Source organism: Lynx canadensis, chromosome C2, assembly GCF_007474595.2.
Source record: "Lynx canadensis isolate LIC74 chromosome C2, mLynCan4.pri.v2, whole genome shotgun sequence".
Lineage (NCBI taxonomy): Eukaryota > Metazoa > Chordata > Mammalia > Carnivora > Felidae > Lynx > Lynx canadensis.
Window position 1 is genome coordinate 83947951 of NC_044311.2, and position 14580 is coordinate 83962530.

Below are 14580 nucleotides of genomic sequence, written 5' to 3' on the forward strand. Positions count from 1 at the left end.
CATAGGAACAGAGAAATTCAAAATGGCTTCTTGGTTTCCAACTTGGGGAAATGAGCAGAGGGTGGCATTAGTCATCAACACAGGGATTATAGGAGGAAGGAAGAGTTGCTTTATGTTCACCATGAGTTGGAGATGTCTCGTGGAATGGCTATGTTGAGACGTCTTGCATTTATTTATTTATTTGAGTCTGGAGTTCAAGGGAGAAGCCTAGACCAGAGACATTTAGTCAAAGTTCACCACCTTACAGGCTATGATTAAAGTCACAGGAGAGAGAAGATCACTGAGGGACAAAGAGTGAGGATAGAAGAGGATAGGACTAGGACATAGCTCTGAGCATTACCAACAATCAGGAGCAGCATGGGACATGGCGCTATCTTGGACAGTTAGGGAGAAGAGAGTTTTCCAAAGGGAAAGATGGTCAGAATCATCAAAAGCAGCAGAGAGGTCAACAAGAAGAGAAATCTAAGGAATCCATTGGGTTTGGCAATTGGGACATGGGTGACTGCTGCCAGTGACATGGAAGGAGCAGATGGCAGTGGGCTGAAGTGCTAATACAGGGTGGTGAATGACGTTGAGGAAGTAATTAGGGTCTGATCTGTGGAATAAACCTTGTAAAGCCTTCCACTGGCCTTTGAAAAGTGGGCAGTACAAAGTCAGAGATATGTCCCACTGTAGTAGGGCCACTTTTTGCCAGAAGAAAGGTACTTAGCATTGCAGAGGTCCCAGCACTAAAGGAATTTTACAAATCTATGGATTCCTTATATGAAGTAACATGGCCTGCCACGCATTAAAAAAATTGGGGTGGGGGCAGACCATACGCCTGGGTGGGTCAGTCGGTTGAGTGTCTGACTTTGGCTCAGGTCATGATCTCACAGTTCGTGAGTTCGGGCCCCACGTTGGGCTCTGTGCTGACAGCTCAGAGACTGGAGACTGTTTCCCACTCTGTGTCTCCCTCTCTCTCTGCTCCTCCCTGTTCATGCTCTGTTTCTCTCTGTCTCCAAAAATATATAAACATTAAAAAAATTTTTTTAATAAAAAAATAAAAAACATTTTTTGGTAAAGTTACATAGAAGAAAGATACATGTTCTTGTCTCCATTTCATGCCTTCCTGGTCTGTCCTAGAGAAATGGATTCAATTTTGGCTTCAGTGGGAACCACAGTATGTCAATGTGTCTTCTCAACCCCCTAGTCCATCTGTGAAAAAAACTTTATGATTCTTTTTTCTCTTACAGAAATGTTGGCACAACATCTCCTCAAATGTGCACTCGTGAGAACTCGAAGCACTGTGATCTCAAGGTCTCTTCTCTCTGGACCTCAGCTTCCATATCCATGAGATGCAGTGACCTCTAAGGTCCCTCCCTGCTCTAGCAGCATACTACTTAAAAATGAAATTCAATTAGTCCTAAAGTCCCAGTGTGTTTTCAGGCAGCAGATGTGTGACAAATCCTTTGTCGTGAACCTTTTCACATATTCAAGCCAAGGCAGGGAAGAGCTTGGACTTGACCTTCTGGGTTTCAGGATGTCATCAATAGCTTTCATATCTTCCAAGTTTATCAAAAGATATAATTTATATGAAAATACTGAACATAAAAGTCACAGATGATTTGAAATGTCTAATGATCTCTACAGTCTTCTAAGGTAAAGCGACAGGGTTGCAATAACCTTTGTTCAAGAAGAAAATGCTAAGCAGAAAAATTACAGAAAATTACAACTGTATCAAACTTAGGACACAGAAAGCAGCTTTAATTTGAACTCTCCCATCAAGAGCAGGACAGTCAAGTAAGAATTGTGGGAGTGTAATATCCCACAGCAAGCCCCAGCTTTGCCACGGTTGTTCTGATAGAGAAGGAACCTGGGAGAGCTTGCCAAGGCTGTAAGTCGTGAGACAGAACCGTACCTGTCAGCATGCCTTCATCTACCACACAGCTGCCATCAATCAGGATGGCATCGCATGGCATTTGCACTTTGTTCCCCGTCAAAATTAATAGATCTCCGGGTACCAGGAAGCGTGATTCCAGCTCTTGGACTCCAGCTGAAAGTGTGAGATGGCAGAGTCAAGTCAGATTTTTTTCTCACAACAACGTAGTCCAACATCTAGCTTAATTAGAAATCAATGAAAAAGCAACATGGATGGAACTGGAGGGTATTCTGCTCAGTGAAATAAGTCAGGCAGAGAAAGACAGATATCATGTTTCACTCATAGGTGGAATATGAGAAACTTAACAGAAGACCGTGGGGGAAGGGAAGGGGTAAAATAGTTTCAAACAGCGAAAGAGGCAAACCATAAGAGACGCTTAAATACAGAGAACAAACTGAGGGTTGATGGGGGGGGATAGGGGAGAGGGGAAAATGGGTGATAAGCATTGAGAAGGGCATTTGTTGGAATGGGCTGGGTGTTGTATGTAAGCAATGAATCGTGGGAATCTACTTCTGAAGCCAAGAGCACACTATATGCACTGTATGTTAGCTAACTTGAGAATACATTATATTTTTAAAAAAGGAAACTATTCCTCAATGTTGATTCAAAATCTGAGAACAATAAGAGAAAAAAGTAATAAATTGCATAAAATGAAAACAGAGAAAAAACCTAAAGACAAATTTAGAAAACGTATTTGAAATTTACAGTACATTACATTACAAAAGATTAATATTCCTAATATATAAAGAATTCCTGAAAAAAGAGATGTACAGCAAATGACTATAGCAAAATTGCTAGAGATGTTAACAGTTCATACATGCACACACACACACACACACACACAGAGGCATACGCACAATGCAAATGGCACGCTAAACATTTGAAGAGATCTCATTCTTACTCATAATTTAAAAAATGAAAGTTCCTTCCCTCCTACCTACCTTCCTTCCTTTCCTCCCGTCTGCTTTCTTTTACTTTTTTCCTTCCTTACTCAATCCCAAAGCTAGAGGGGTTAAATAAGATAGGCATCCTTGCAGAAGGTTGGGTGGAGTGGGGTGTGGGGGCAGCCTGCTGCAAGTTTTGGAGCCTAAGCAGAATGGACAGGTGTTTACATGACCCGGTGCAGGGTGTCAGAGCCCAAGGAGGGAGAGAAGGGCCACATTGGTGACAGTGGCCTGGTGTGGGACGTTGGAATCCAAGAAGGGTGAAAAAGGGGTCTACATGGAAGTAGGGGAGGGCATCAGTAATGATGGATGTTGGGTTCCGCTCAGCAGGGATTGATAGAATTAAGTAGATATAATGAGGCTAATAGGAGTCAGGTTTCTCATAAAGAAAGGAACTTACAAATATAGATGGAAATAAACCTAGAATAAACTCTCTGGTATTAGATTAGAATTAGAGACAACAATGTAAACTGACAGTTTTCAATAGATAAATAGGGAAATAATATAGATGTAAATATATGTGTATATAAGAACACACATATATAAAATACGTTTGCTTATCTTTTGATATACATATATTCACTAATTCTGTTCTCTGAGAGGGCCTGGAAGCAGTGAAACCCCAATAATAATGTGCATATCTAGTGCCCAAATTTTGGTTTCTAAATTCTATTCCTCTCCCCAAAAAGAATCCTTGTTCCTTAAGGAAATGGCTGATTATAAGGCGGGGCCAAGAAAAGTATCATATAAGCTAGAACATTTTGTTGCTCAAGGAAATATGGAGAAAGAAAAAACATCAAAACCAATTTAACAGGCTTTCACTGCCTAAATGTGTAACAATTTGAGCATCACAGTAAATAAAGATAAATGAACTATAACCCATCAAATAAAATAGGAATTCATGAGTCCATATGATATAAGCACATGGATGAATAAATGAGGAGAAAGATAGTTTTTTCCTACAGTAACATTACAATTAATGCAGGAGAAAAGATAAAATTAGAAAATCACCATTTGGCAACCATCAAAGTAATAATTTAGCCAAGAAATAGCAACGGATACTACAACTAGTGGGTAAATTTAATGAGGATAGTTTATTTATATCGTCTCAAAGTATCTCTCAACAAAATATTTATTAATTACAAAGGGGAAAAGAGTAAATTTACAGTGGAGAAACCTGGCAGGTACTATTTAGCAAAGTAATCCAAATTAACATCACCAGTAATAGGACAAATTTAAATTATGTAACACTTGAGAGGAAGCAACAAGGACATAGCATCCCTTCTGTGATATCCAGCCAAAAATGCATAACCTGAATTTAACTATTAGGAAATATCAGACAAATCCAGATTGTGAGACTTTCTACAAAATAATCAGAGTGAAAGGAATCAAAGTCATGAAAATCAAGGGAAGATTGAAAAATAAAGAGATATGTTGAACAACACCATTGTGTGATCCCAAATCCTTTTCTATTAAGAACATTATTTACCACTGGGAAAATTCGAATAGGGTCTGAGCATGTTTCTATTAATATACCAATATTAACTTCCTGATATTAACGGCTACACTGTCATTTATGTAGGAGAACGACCTTGTCTTTAAGAAACACACACTAAAATATGTAAGAGTCATGTAAGAGTAGTTTGGCAACTTACTCTCAAATTGCTCAGGGAAAAAGTTATTTGAACTATTCTGGCAACTTTTCTGTAAGAGTCAAGTTATTCCCTTAAAAAAGAAAAAATAAATAAATATATACATATAACATTGCCCATCTACCTAATTAGAAAAATCTAAAAGTTTGCCGGCATAGTCTGTTGACAAAGCCATGAAGACACGGGCACTCTTACAATTTCTGGTGCAAATGCAAGTTGGTACCATCTTCATGGAAAGAAATTTAGCAATAGGTACCTAGCAAAATACATACACACATTCATCCTTTAACTCAGCAATTTTACTTCTCGAAATCAATGCCAAAGATAAACTGGTGGCAATATGAAAAGACACATGCACAAACAAGCCTTTTTACTTCAGCACTATCTGTAATAGTAAAAACTAAAAAACAACAATAAAAAACATACTTCAATAGAGAATTGGTTGAATAAACAATGCTCTGCCATACACAAGAGTACTATACAGCTGAAATCACACACGAAAACTATTTCTATATCCCATTATGAAAGACTATGAAACACAGTTAAGTATACAAATACACCTGAAACGAATATAGCATTCTATGTCAACTATACTTCAATTAAAATAAAGCATGTAAAACATACACACCAGGAAATATAAGTTAAATGTGTATGGTATATCCCTGTCATCTAAACAGCAGTATAAATATATATAATCTTCTGTATACGTGCGATACAGATATGGATATTATATATAATTTTTGTATCCGTTAAATGTAAGAATAAATCAAAAGCAAACAAAAATGATTCTTCTAGACATTACACAAGGTAGATAAAGAGGGATAGGAGCCTGACTCTCCCAAATGTCTTGTCTTATGGATTTAAGACCTTTAAGATCTTTTGAACCATGCAGATAGTTTATGTAATCATAATACACATTTTATCTAATTTATAATTTATACATTATATATATAATTTATTAAATTTATAAATTTATATTTTATACAATATATATTTGTGTATAATATCTACATAAAGGAATACAAAAAACAAATTTGAAAAGCTAACACTAAAAACCTAAGGCAAAATGAATGGGATGACCCTATCAAATTGTTGACATAAACAGAGAAGAATCATTTTGAGTAACTCTGAAACATAATTTTTTAAAAAAAATGTATAATTTGTACATTTGAAATGGCATATCATAAGTGGGAGAAAAGAAGAATTCCAACAAAACATGAAATTGTTTTAGGAATTACATTCCCGCAGGGTGTCTTGGTTTGCTACTCTAAGATTAGTGTGTATGAGGAACAGAGCAAATGAGTAATTTGTTGCTATCATTGAGAATCAGGACACTTGAGATAGAGAAAGGAGAGACAATCAACAATCAATAATCAACAAAGTTAAGTAAAAAGCCCATAGCTCTAAACTTGAATTAGAAAGGCCAGTATGAACTCATAATGTATTGTATCTTTAAGAAATTATTTCCTGGGTGCCTGGGTGGCTCAGTCAGTTGAGTGCTGACTTTGGTTCAGGCCATGATCTCGCGGTTCGTGAGTTCGAGTCCTGCGTTGGGCTCTGTGCTGACAGCTCAGAGCCTGGAGCCTGTTTCGGATTCCGTGTCTCCTTCTCTCTCTGCCCCTCCCCTGCTCACACTCTGTTTCTCTTTCTCAAACATAAATAAACATTTAAAAAAAGAAATTATTTCCGACATCTGTCTCCTAAAAAGGCCTAGCAACAGTGACTAACACGTAGATACGAGCGCTTCTAGTGCGCTGTTTGAGGTCTCTAACTACCATTACTAAGAGCTCTTTGGAAAAATGGATGTGTCCAGGTTTAGAGCAGAACTGTTCCAGATGAACTTGGAATATCATACCATATCAGAAAGCAATAAAATTTTCAAAGACTGCTGAAGTCATGGCAAAAGAATTCAGAAGCCAACCTGAGGAGGCACTCAACGGCCAAAGATGAGACAATTTGAGCACAGTAAGAATAAAAACTGCCATGGAGAGAAATGTACCAACAACGTTTAACATTATACATCCATATTGACTCTAAAAAAAAAATCCTTTGGATAATGCTAGAGGATCAACCCATTATTTTGAAAGCTGGTACATAAAAAAAAAATCAAATATTAATCTTTTATTTCTTAAACAAACTGAATCTCAGGGTAATGAAATAGTTGAGGAGGGTTTTTCTTTACTGAAATATTCCACTTAGTATGTGAAGATGGTATGATACAAGTAGAAATTTGAAACTCCTAATGAAATAGTAAATCTAGGTCATAAACATTTGTTTGCTAATGTCACAAAAAGAAGATAATCAGATAGTATGCACCTCCCATTTTAGAAGTTCACAATATCAGAGTGCCTGGGTCGCTCAGTTAGTGAAAGGTCTGACTCTTGATTTCAGCTCAGGATGATCTCACCATCCTGAGATTGAGCCCCACATCTGCCCTGACGGTGTGGAGCCTTCTTGAGACTCTCTCTCTCTCTGTCTCTCTCTGCCTCTCCCCTGCTCATGAGTTCTCTCTTCCTTCGCTCTCAAAATAAATAAATAAACTTAAAAAAAAGAAGTTCACTATATCAACTATGAAGTATTCTTGCCAAAAACTCAAGCCTTGGATCTAACTACCAATGTACAGGAATTGCAAGCAATAGAAAATCAAGTTAAATAATTTTATGAATATGCAATCAACATAACCCAAACTGTAGAACCCACAGGATGAACCACCTCCTTTCTTCAACAACAACAAAAAAATTTGCAAGGAAAATGTAAGATATGGAGGAGGGAATGTGTAGAGTTAAAATAAACTTGAGACTTGGGGCCCCTGGGTGGTGTAGTCAGTTAAGCATCTGACTCTGGATTTGGACTCAGGTCATGATCTCACAGTTTGTGAGAGTCGGCTCCATGCTGACAGTGTGGAGCCTGCTGGGAATTCTCTCCCTCTCTCTCTCTCCAATGTTTTCTCTCTCTAAAAATAAGCATTTAAAAAATTATTATAAAACATAAACTAGAGGAGACTTACCAATCAATTGCAGTATGTGGACTTTATTTAGATCCTGATTTGAAGATGTATATACATGTATAAACACACCCTGGTGACTCAACTAAGAAAATCTGAATACTTCTATATAATTGATTTTTTAAATTATGGAGCTATTTTATTTTTTTAGGTAAAGAAATTTAAAAGGAATTGTTATATTTTGCATATATACTGAATTTTTTTCAAATGAAATCACATGATATCTGGAATAGCAACAAAATAGATCTAGAGTGAAGGAGGTAGTAAGACAGTTGGAAAAAAAAAAGATTCAATGACCTGATAATCATTGATTCTGAGTGAAAGCTACATGGGTGTCATTATTGTATTCTCTCCATTATTGTCTGTATGCGAAATGTTTCATCATAAAAAATTAAGCAAGAAAATGACCAGGTTATTTTTAAAAGGTCAAGATTCACTTCCAGCCAAGAAGTAGTAAAAAAGAACAGATTTATCTTCCCACCAGAAACAACCAAACCCATACAGAATATGTGAAACAATGGTTTTGGGGCACTGAACATAAGCAACGAAAGACAGAAAACAAGTGAAGGTGCCTTGCAATTGCTTAGCTTACTGCCTTTAGAGACTTCCCAGGCCACTGTGCAGGGAAGGGGAACCCAGACAAAATCCAGAGGTCTCTATGAGTTCAGAATACAGACCCAAGAGTGCTTAGAGATGAATCATCACATGCATTTGAGGAAACTACTGGCAAACGAACAATTGAACATTTACATTTAAAAATACCATTCACAAGACCATCAAAATCATGAAATATTTAGGAATGAATCTTAGAGAGAATGTGTAAGGCCCACATACCAAAAACTGTGAAATATTGCTGAGAGAAAGAAGACCAAATTAACCAAAATCAAATAAATGGAGAGACATACTATGTCCATAGGTCAGAAGACTCAAATTTATTAATATGTCAACTTTCCACAAATTGATCTACAGATTTCACACAATCCTAATCAAAATCTCATCATGATTTTTTTGTTGTTGTTGTTAGAAATTGACAGGATGATTCTAACAGTCCTATGAAAATGTAAAGGGCCCGATATTACCAAAGCAACTCTGAAAAAGAGAACAAAGTTGGATGACTACATTATGCTATCTTAAGACTAATTATAAAGCCACCTTGTGGCTTTGGTATAAAGACAGACAGATAGATCAGTAGAATAGAATAGGGAGTCTAGAAACAGATCCACCTGTATATGAACAACCGATTTTTTACCAAGATGCAAAGGCAACTGAGTGAAGAAAGGATAGTCTTTTCAACAAATGATATTGGAACATTTGAATGTCTATTTGCAAAAAAAAAAAAAAAATGAACTTCAATCTTTAAAAAAATTCAAAATACAATATAGATCTAAATAAGAAACCTAAAACTATGAACATTCTAGAATCCAATGTAGTTTTTGTTTGTTTGTTTGTTTCTATTAATCTCTGAGGGAGACTAAAAACCAGAGCCTTTACCTGTCTATCATGAATTTAATGTTATCTGATATGACTGGACGTTATAAATTATGAGTTTCCAACAAGATTCAATTATCAAGTAGAAGAGTTATAAACAAAATAAGACTCAATCAGATGTTTAAAATCCAAGTGAATTTTAAGAACATTTTTCTCATCTCCCAACATGTCTTCCCAATTTTGTCATTCTGTTGTCTGTTCCTCATTGTACATCAAAGACCTCAGACGAAGTTTTTTTGTGATCATTAACAGACGAGAAAGAATCCCAAATATTTCATGGTTTTAGATCCTGGCTTAAAAGGGTCCCAGAATGACCGTGAAGAAGAAAAGCTTCACAGCAGGCAGAACTTTACTTATTACATTAATTTTCCTATTGTGCCTGAAAGGAGAAATAACTAGATGACCAGATCGATACTAATTTACAGTAGGAAGCAAAGGATTGTCCTGAAAGATTGAAAGTATATTTGTCCATTAGAAGCCTCATTAATGATGTCTAGTCTGGAGGAGGCCTTTTACACCTGGAGAAAAACAGAAACAAAAAGAATACACTCATGGTTATCAGCTAGCCACCAAGGACTTCACCGGTAGTCTCATGAAAGGAATATAGTGGCAGTGTTGCTGATTATTTATGAGTTCAAAGACGTGTTCTTCCACTCACCAAAGCTAACTTGGTTATAAACCCTGTTAAGCACCCAATTTTGCAGCAGCAACCCCAAACTCTTAGCCACCGTAAGTAAATAAAGCTAAGCAAACAGCCTGGTTTTTGCTACCAATTGTTAAAACAAAAACACGGCACTTAATTTAATCTGAATGTGGCTTTTTTCTCTCTCATGAAGGACATTCCCCTTTTGGAAAGAACCCCATCACTTGGAGGTCTGAGAGGAAGGGTGACAGGGGGCATCACCCTGCATTCTATGTAACATTATGATCCTGGGACCCAAATTGTTTCTGTTTGGGCTACAAATTTTATAGCTTTTTGTTGCTTGTCTGTGTGATAGAAAAGTATGCATTGTAGTTGTTAATTATAGCCCTCTCTCCTCCTGAGAACCAGGTGTGTTCCAACCTAAGGGTTGGATAAAGAAAGACTAGAATTTTGCCACCAGGTTATATTCATAATTACTATCCCATTTTGAAAACTATGGATTATTTCTTGATGAAATGAGTTATTCAGACTATTCAGTCCTTTAGGAAAGTGTCCTACTTGTACTCCCCAACTTCATATGCAACAAAGTTGTTAAATATTGTTAAATCTGTTCAATCTACCCTAACCTTTAACAAATTTCCCAAATGTGGGGGATTTCCAAGGAAGGTACCAGCTTGTAACCCTTCATTTGCAAAGGATGTCTCCTGTTGGGATGAGCACTGGGTGTTGTATGGAAGCAAATTGGACAATAAGTTATATTTATTTACCTATAAATATTATAGGTTATATAAAATACACCTAAATAAAGCTTTTAAAATCGAAAAAAAGAAAATAACCATTATTTCCCATTGTATGGTTATAAAAATACATTTTCAAATAAAAAAATACCTCACATCAATTTATTGAGTAAATATTCATTAAGAACTTATGTATTAAGCACTTATTTACATTAGGACACCACAGAAAAGCTTGGATTAGACAAAGATTTCTTAGACCTGACACAAAAAGCATGATCCACAAGAGGAAAATTTGATAAACTGGACGTTAACAAAAGTAGAAATATCCACCCTTTGGGAGACACTGTAAAGAGAATGGAAAGCTAAGTCCCAGAGTGAGAAAAAGATATTTGCAAGGCATCTTTGTGACAATAGATTTGTATTCAGAATACAGAAAGAAATCTCAAAAGTCAATTAATAAAAGTGAATCTAGCAGCACAAAAATTTTAACTTCACCAAACAAAATATATATGTAGAAAATAAGCACTTGAAAAAGTGGTCAGTGCCATGAGTCATTGAGGAAATGCAAATTAAAATTACAATGAGATATTATTACACACCTGTTAAAAATGGCTGAAATTAAAAAGACTGAGCATACCAAGTGCAGATAAGAGTATAGGGCAACTGCAGTTCTCATACACTGCTGTTAAGAATGTAAAATAGTACAAACTCTTTCTAAAACAATTTCGCAGTTTCTTAAAAAGTTAAACACTTACCTGCCATATGACCTAGCCATTTCGCACTTTTGTATCTTCTTCTTCTTCTTCTTCTTCTTCTTCTTCTTCTTCTTCTTCTTCTTCTTCTTCTTCTTTTAAATGTTTATTTATTTTGAGAGAGAGACAGAGAGCAAGCAGGAGAGGGGCAGACAGAGAGGGAGACACAGAATCCGAAGCAGGCTCCAGGCTCCGAGCGGGCAGCACAGAGCCTGACACGGGGCTCGAACTCACAAACCGTGAGATCATGACCTGAGCCAAAGTCGGTCACTTAACGGACTGAGCCACCCAGACGCCCCACAGTTATGTATTTTCCCATAAGAAATGAAAGTGGATGTCCATGCAAAAACTTGTACACAAATTTTCATAGAGGCATTATTTATAATAGCCTAATACTAGAAACAACCCAAATTTCCATCAGTAGGTGAATGGGTGTACAAACTAGTCTATCCATACACTGGGACTCTACTCAGAAATAGAAAGGAATAAACTATTGATATACTTAATAAAATAGATGCATTGTAAAATAATTATGAACTTTGATTCCAGTAAAATTAACCCAAAATATCTTATAAAAGACAAAAAATGCCCACTGTACAATGCCACTTATATAAAATTCTAAACATGCAAGGCAGTTGCTTGAGGATGGGGATGGGTAGGGAGAGGTTACAGACAGAAGGAACTTTTGGGGGCAATGGATAGTCATTATCTTTATTGTGGTAATAGTTTCATAGATAGTTACAAGGATGTACATAAGTCAAAATCTATCAAATTTTATACTTTAAATATGTTCAGCTTATTGTATGTCAATTTTACCTCAGTAAAGTTCTTTTTAAGGTGAAAACATCTCAAGTCCCTCATTCCTTTAAGTAAGTGCACCAGAAACACACACACACACACACACACACACACACACACACACGAAGAGGAAAGTAGTAGCAACAACCAGGAATACAAGTTTAAATCCCGTTTTGATTCCTTATGAACAACACACAGATCAAAAATAATGAGACTTACCTCTTCTCCCACATACGGAGACTGTAATGCTATTATGTGACTCAACTAGGTGGTGGAGCTTTACAGATTGCTGAAAAAGAAGAAAGGAAAATGGGAAAAAAGGCTTTTCTACTTGAGGAGAAGTCCCAGGTATTAATTCAGTAAAGTGCTAGTCTCTTTAAAGATAGAGCACTGACTTGTTCCCAACTGAATGCACTAGCTAAAAATGAAAGACCAAGCAGCCTATTAGTTACCTGAAAAGTCATCCAACTTGCTGTGCTGTTCACCAGCAGTAAGAAGTATGTGTTCTTTGATAGAAAGAAATTTCCCAGCATGCTCTGTTCACTCAAAGTAGTTTTTGATGACCATAAATTTGTATTTAGTTCTTTCAGCAGAGAACATCAAGAACTTGCGTCATTCAAGATAAATGTTCATACATAAATAGCTTTGAGAACTAAGCTATATCTCAGTTTTGAGTTATTCCACATCAGAGTTCTTAATCTGTAACTTTATAAGGAGTTTTAGTGGTGCCTACTATTCCTCATAGTATACATTGTTTTAATATATGAAATACACAGGACGTTGAGAGTGAATCAGTAAGAGGATAAAAAAGAAAAATACAATAAAATTACATTTGATTTCACATTTTTAAAGAAAGTGTTGTGTAAAAGAGGGGTTCCTGGGTGGCTCAGTAGGTTAAGTGGCCGACTTCAGCTCAGGTCATGATCTCAAAGATCTTGGGTTCAACACCCGCGTCGGGCTCTGTGCTGACAGCTCAAAGCCTGGAGCCTGCTTCGGATTCTGTCTCCCTTTCTCTCTGCCCCCCAGCCCCCACTCATGCTCTGTCTCTGTCTCTGTCTCTGTTTCTCTCTCTCAAAAATGAATAAACATTTTTAAAAAAGAAAGAAACTGTTGTGTAAAAGAACTATCTGGTTCTAGGGGTTAAAACTCCTAATCATCTAGTGTATTCATTTTTTTCTTCTGATTTTGCCATTTATGACACCCCCTAAACCTTCTAGCATAAATCATTTATAAATCTGATTAATATGTCCTAAGCACAATTAATAGAGTAACACATAGTGAAAGACAGTGTTCTGCTATTAATGTATCCTTTTATTCATTTTTTCATTCACTCAGCATTTATTACACAAACTCTATGTGTCAGGGACTATGCTAAGAGGTGGGGATAGAATGTTCAAAAAAAAAAAGAAAGAAAGAAAAAAAAGATATAGTTCTTACTAGCAAGGAATTTACAAACCACTGGGAGAAATATATTTAATCAAATAGTCACAAACGTAAATGTATCATTACAATCAATAATTTAAAAAAAAAGGTATGCTTTTGGAGCATATACAGCCCATAGAAGCAATAACAGAAAACTTCCCTAAATAAGTGACTTTGAATCAAATCGGTTGTTGAATCTGAGTCTCAAACTCAAAAGAAATGTTTGGGCTGGAAATATATACAAATTTGAAAGTCATTTTAGAACTCATTGGTATATACAGCTATCAGAACAGTGAAGAATCTCTCAATATACACACATGAAAAGGCCATGAAGACATACTATTATGAATAATAATAAAGCAAGGTAGGAGATTACATAATGATGCTACCTTTTACGTAAGAAAGAAGGAAAAACAAGGTACATATATTTGCATTTGCTTGACTTGCCTAAAAATTTCTTCTGAAGAAAACACAAGAAATAAATGTGGTTGCACAAGTGGAGGGGAAGAGAAAGATAGAACATACATTGTATATGCGGTAGAGTATACATTGTATAGTTTGCATATTGTTTTGCTTTTGAGACACTGCCTCCCCCACAAAAGGCCACTAGAGGAGGATGAACTATAGAAAAGATTGAAAAAGAGCAACTAGAGAGGATGGAGAGTGTGTTGTCTCTGAAGTCTAAGGGAAAGAGCGCTTCAAAAAGAAGCAACGGAGCAGTTAACTATCAAATGTAACTGAGAAGTTTAATAAAAGCTGTAGCGTGAAAAAAAAAAAAGTGTTTGCGGTAGGAGAGGGACCATGAAATCAACAAACAAAAGACCAACAGTCCAATAAAAATTAATGAAGGACACGAATACAGTTCACAGTGAAAGAAATGCAAATAGCTCAGGACATGAGCAAGTACTCAACTTGTAATAGAAAACATGCTGTTGAAGTTATGCAATTCTATTGTCACTTATATTGGCAAAGATAAGGGAAACCAACACTCCTCTACTGTTGGGAGGAGTGCAAATTAGTATTACTTGTTTAAGATGCCTTTTGAGGATGCCTATGAAAACAATATACCTAGTTTATAATTAAGTAATTTCAGGTATAAAAATTTTATGTCTCTATGTCAATATATATAAGCACACATATGTATACTTGTTATATCCATATGCATGTGTAATATAAATACACATAATTTACATATATTTATAAACACATATATATGTGGATG

General features: G+C 36.1%; 1 protein-coding gene and 1 long non-coding RNA gene across 2 annotated transcripts in view; one reads left to right on the forward strand and one right to left on the reverse strand.

The window, feature by feature from the left end:
* The window catches only part of LOC116738302, an 11109-nt gene extending 11040 nt beyond the window's left edge, over positions 1 to 69 (forward strand). Inside the window, exon 3 of the long non-coding RNA XR_004344058.1 lies at positions 59 to 69. This is a non-coding gene — a long non-coding RNA (uncharacterized LOC116738302). The remainder of the gene's footprint in view (positions 1 to 58) is intronic.
* Positions 70 to 1775: 1706 nt separating this feature from the next.
* Positions 1776 to 14580, reverse strand: part of ATP13A4 (ATPase 13A4) — a 98051-nt gene continuing 85246 nt past the window's right edge. The window contains exons 9-10 of the mRNA XM_032594584.1: positions 12156 to 12225; positions 1776 to 2032 (exon numbers count right to left, since the gene is read on the reverse strand). Coding sequence (XP_032450475.1) covers positions 1776 to 2032; positions 12156 to 12225 — 327 coding nt within the window. The remainder of the gene's footprint in view (positions 2033 to 12155; positions 12226 to 14580) is intronic.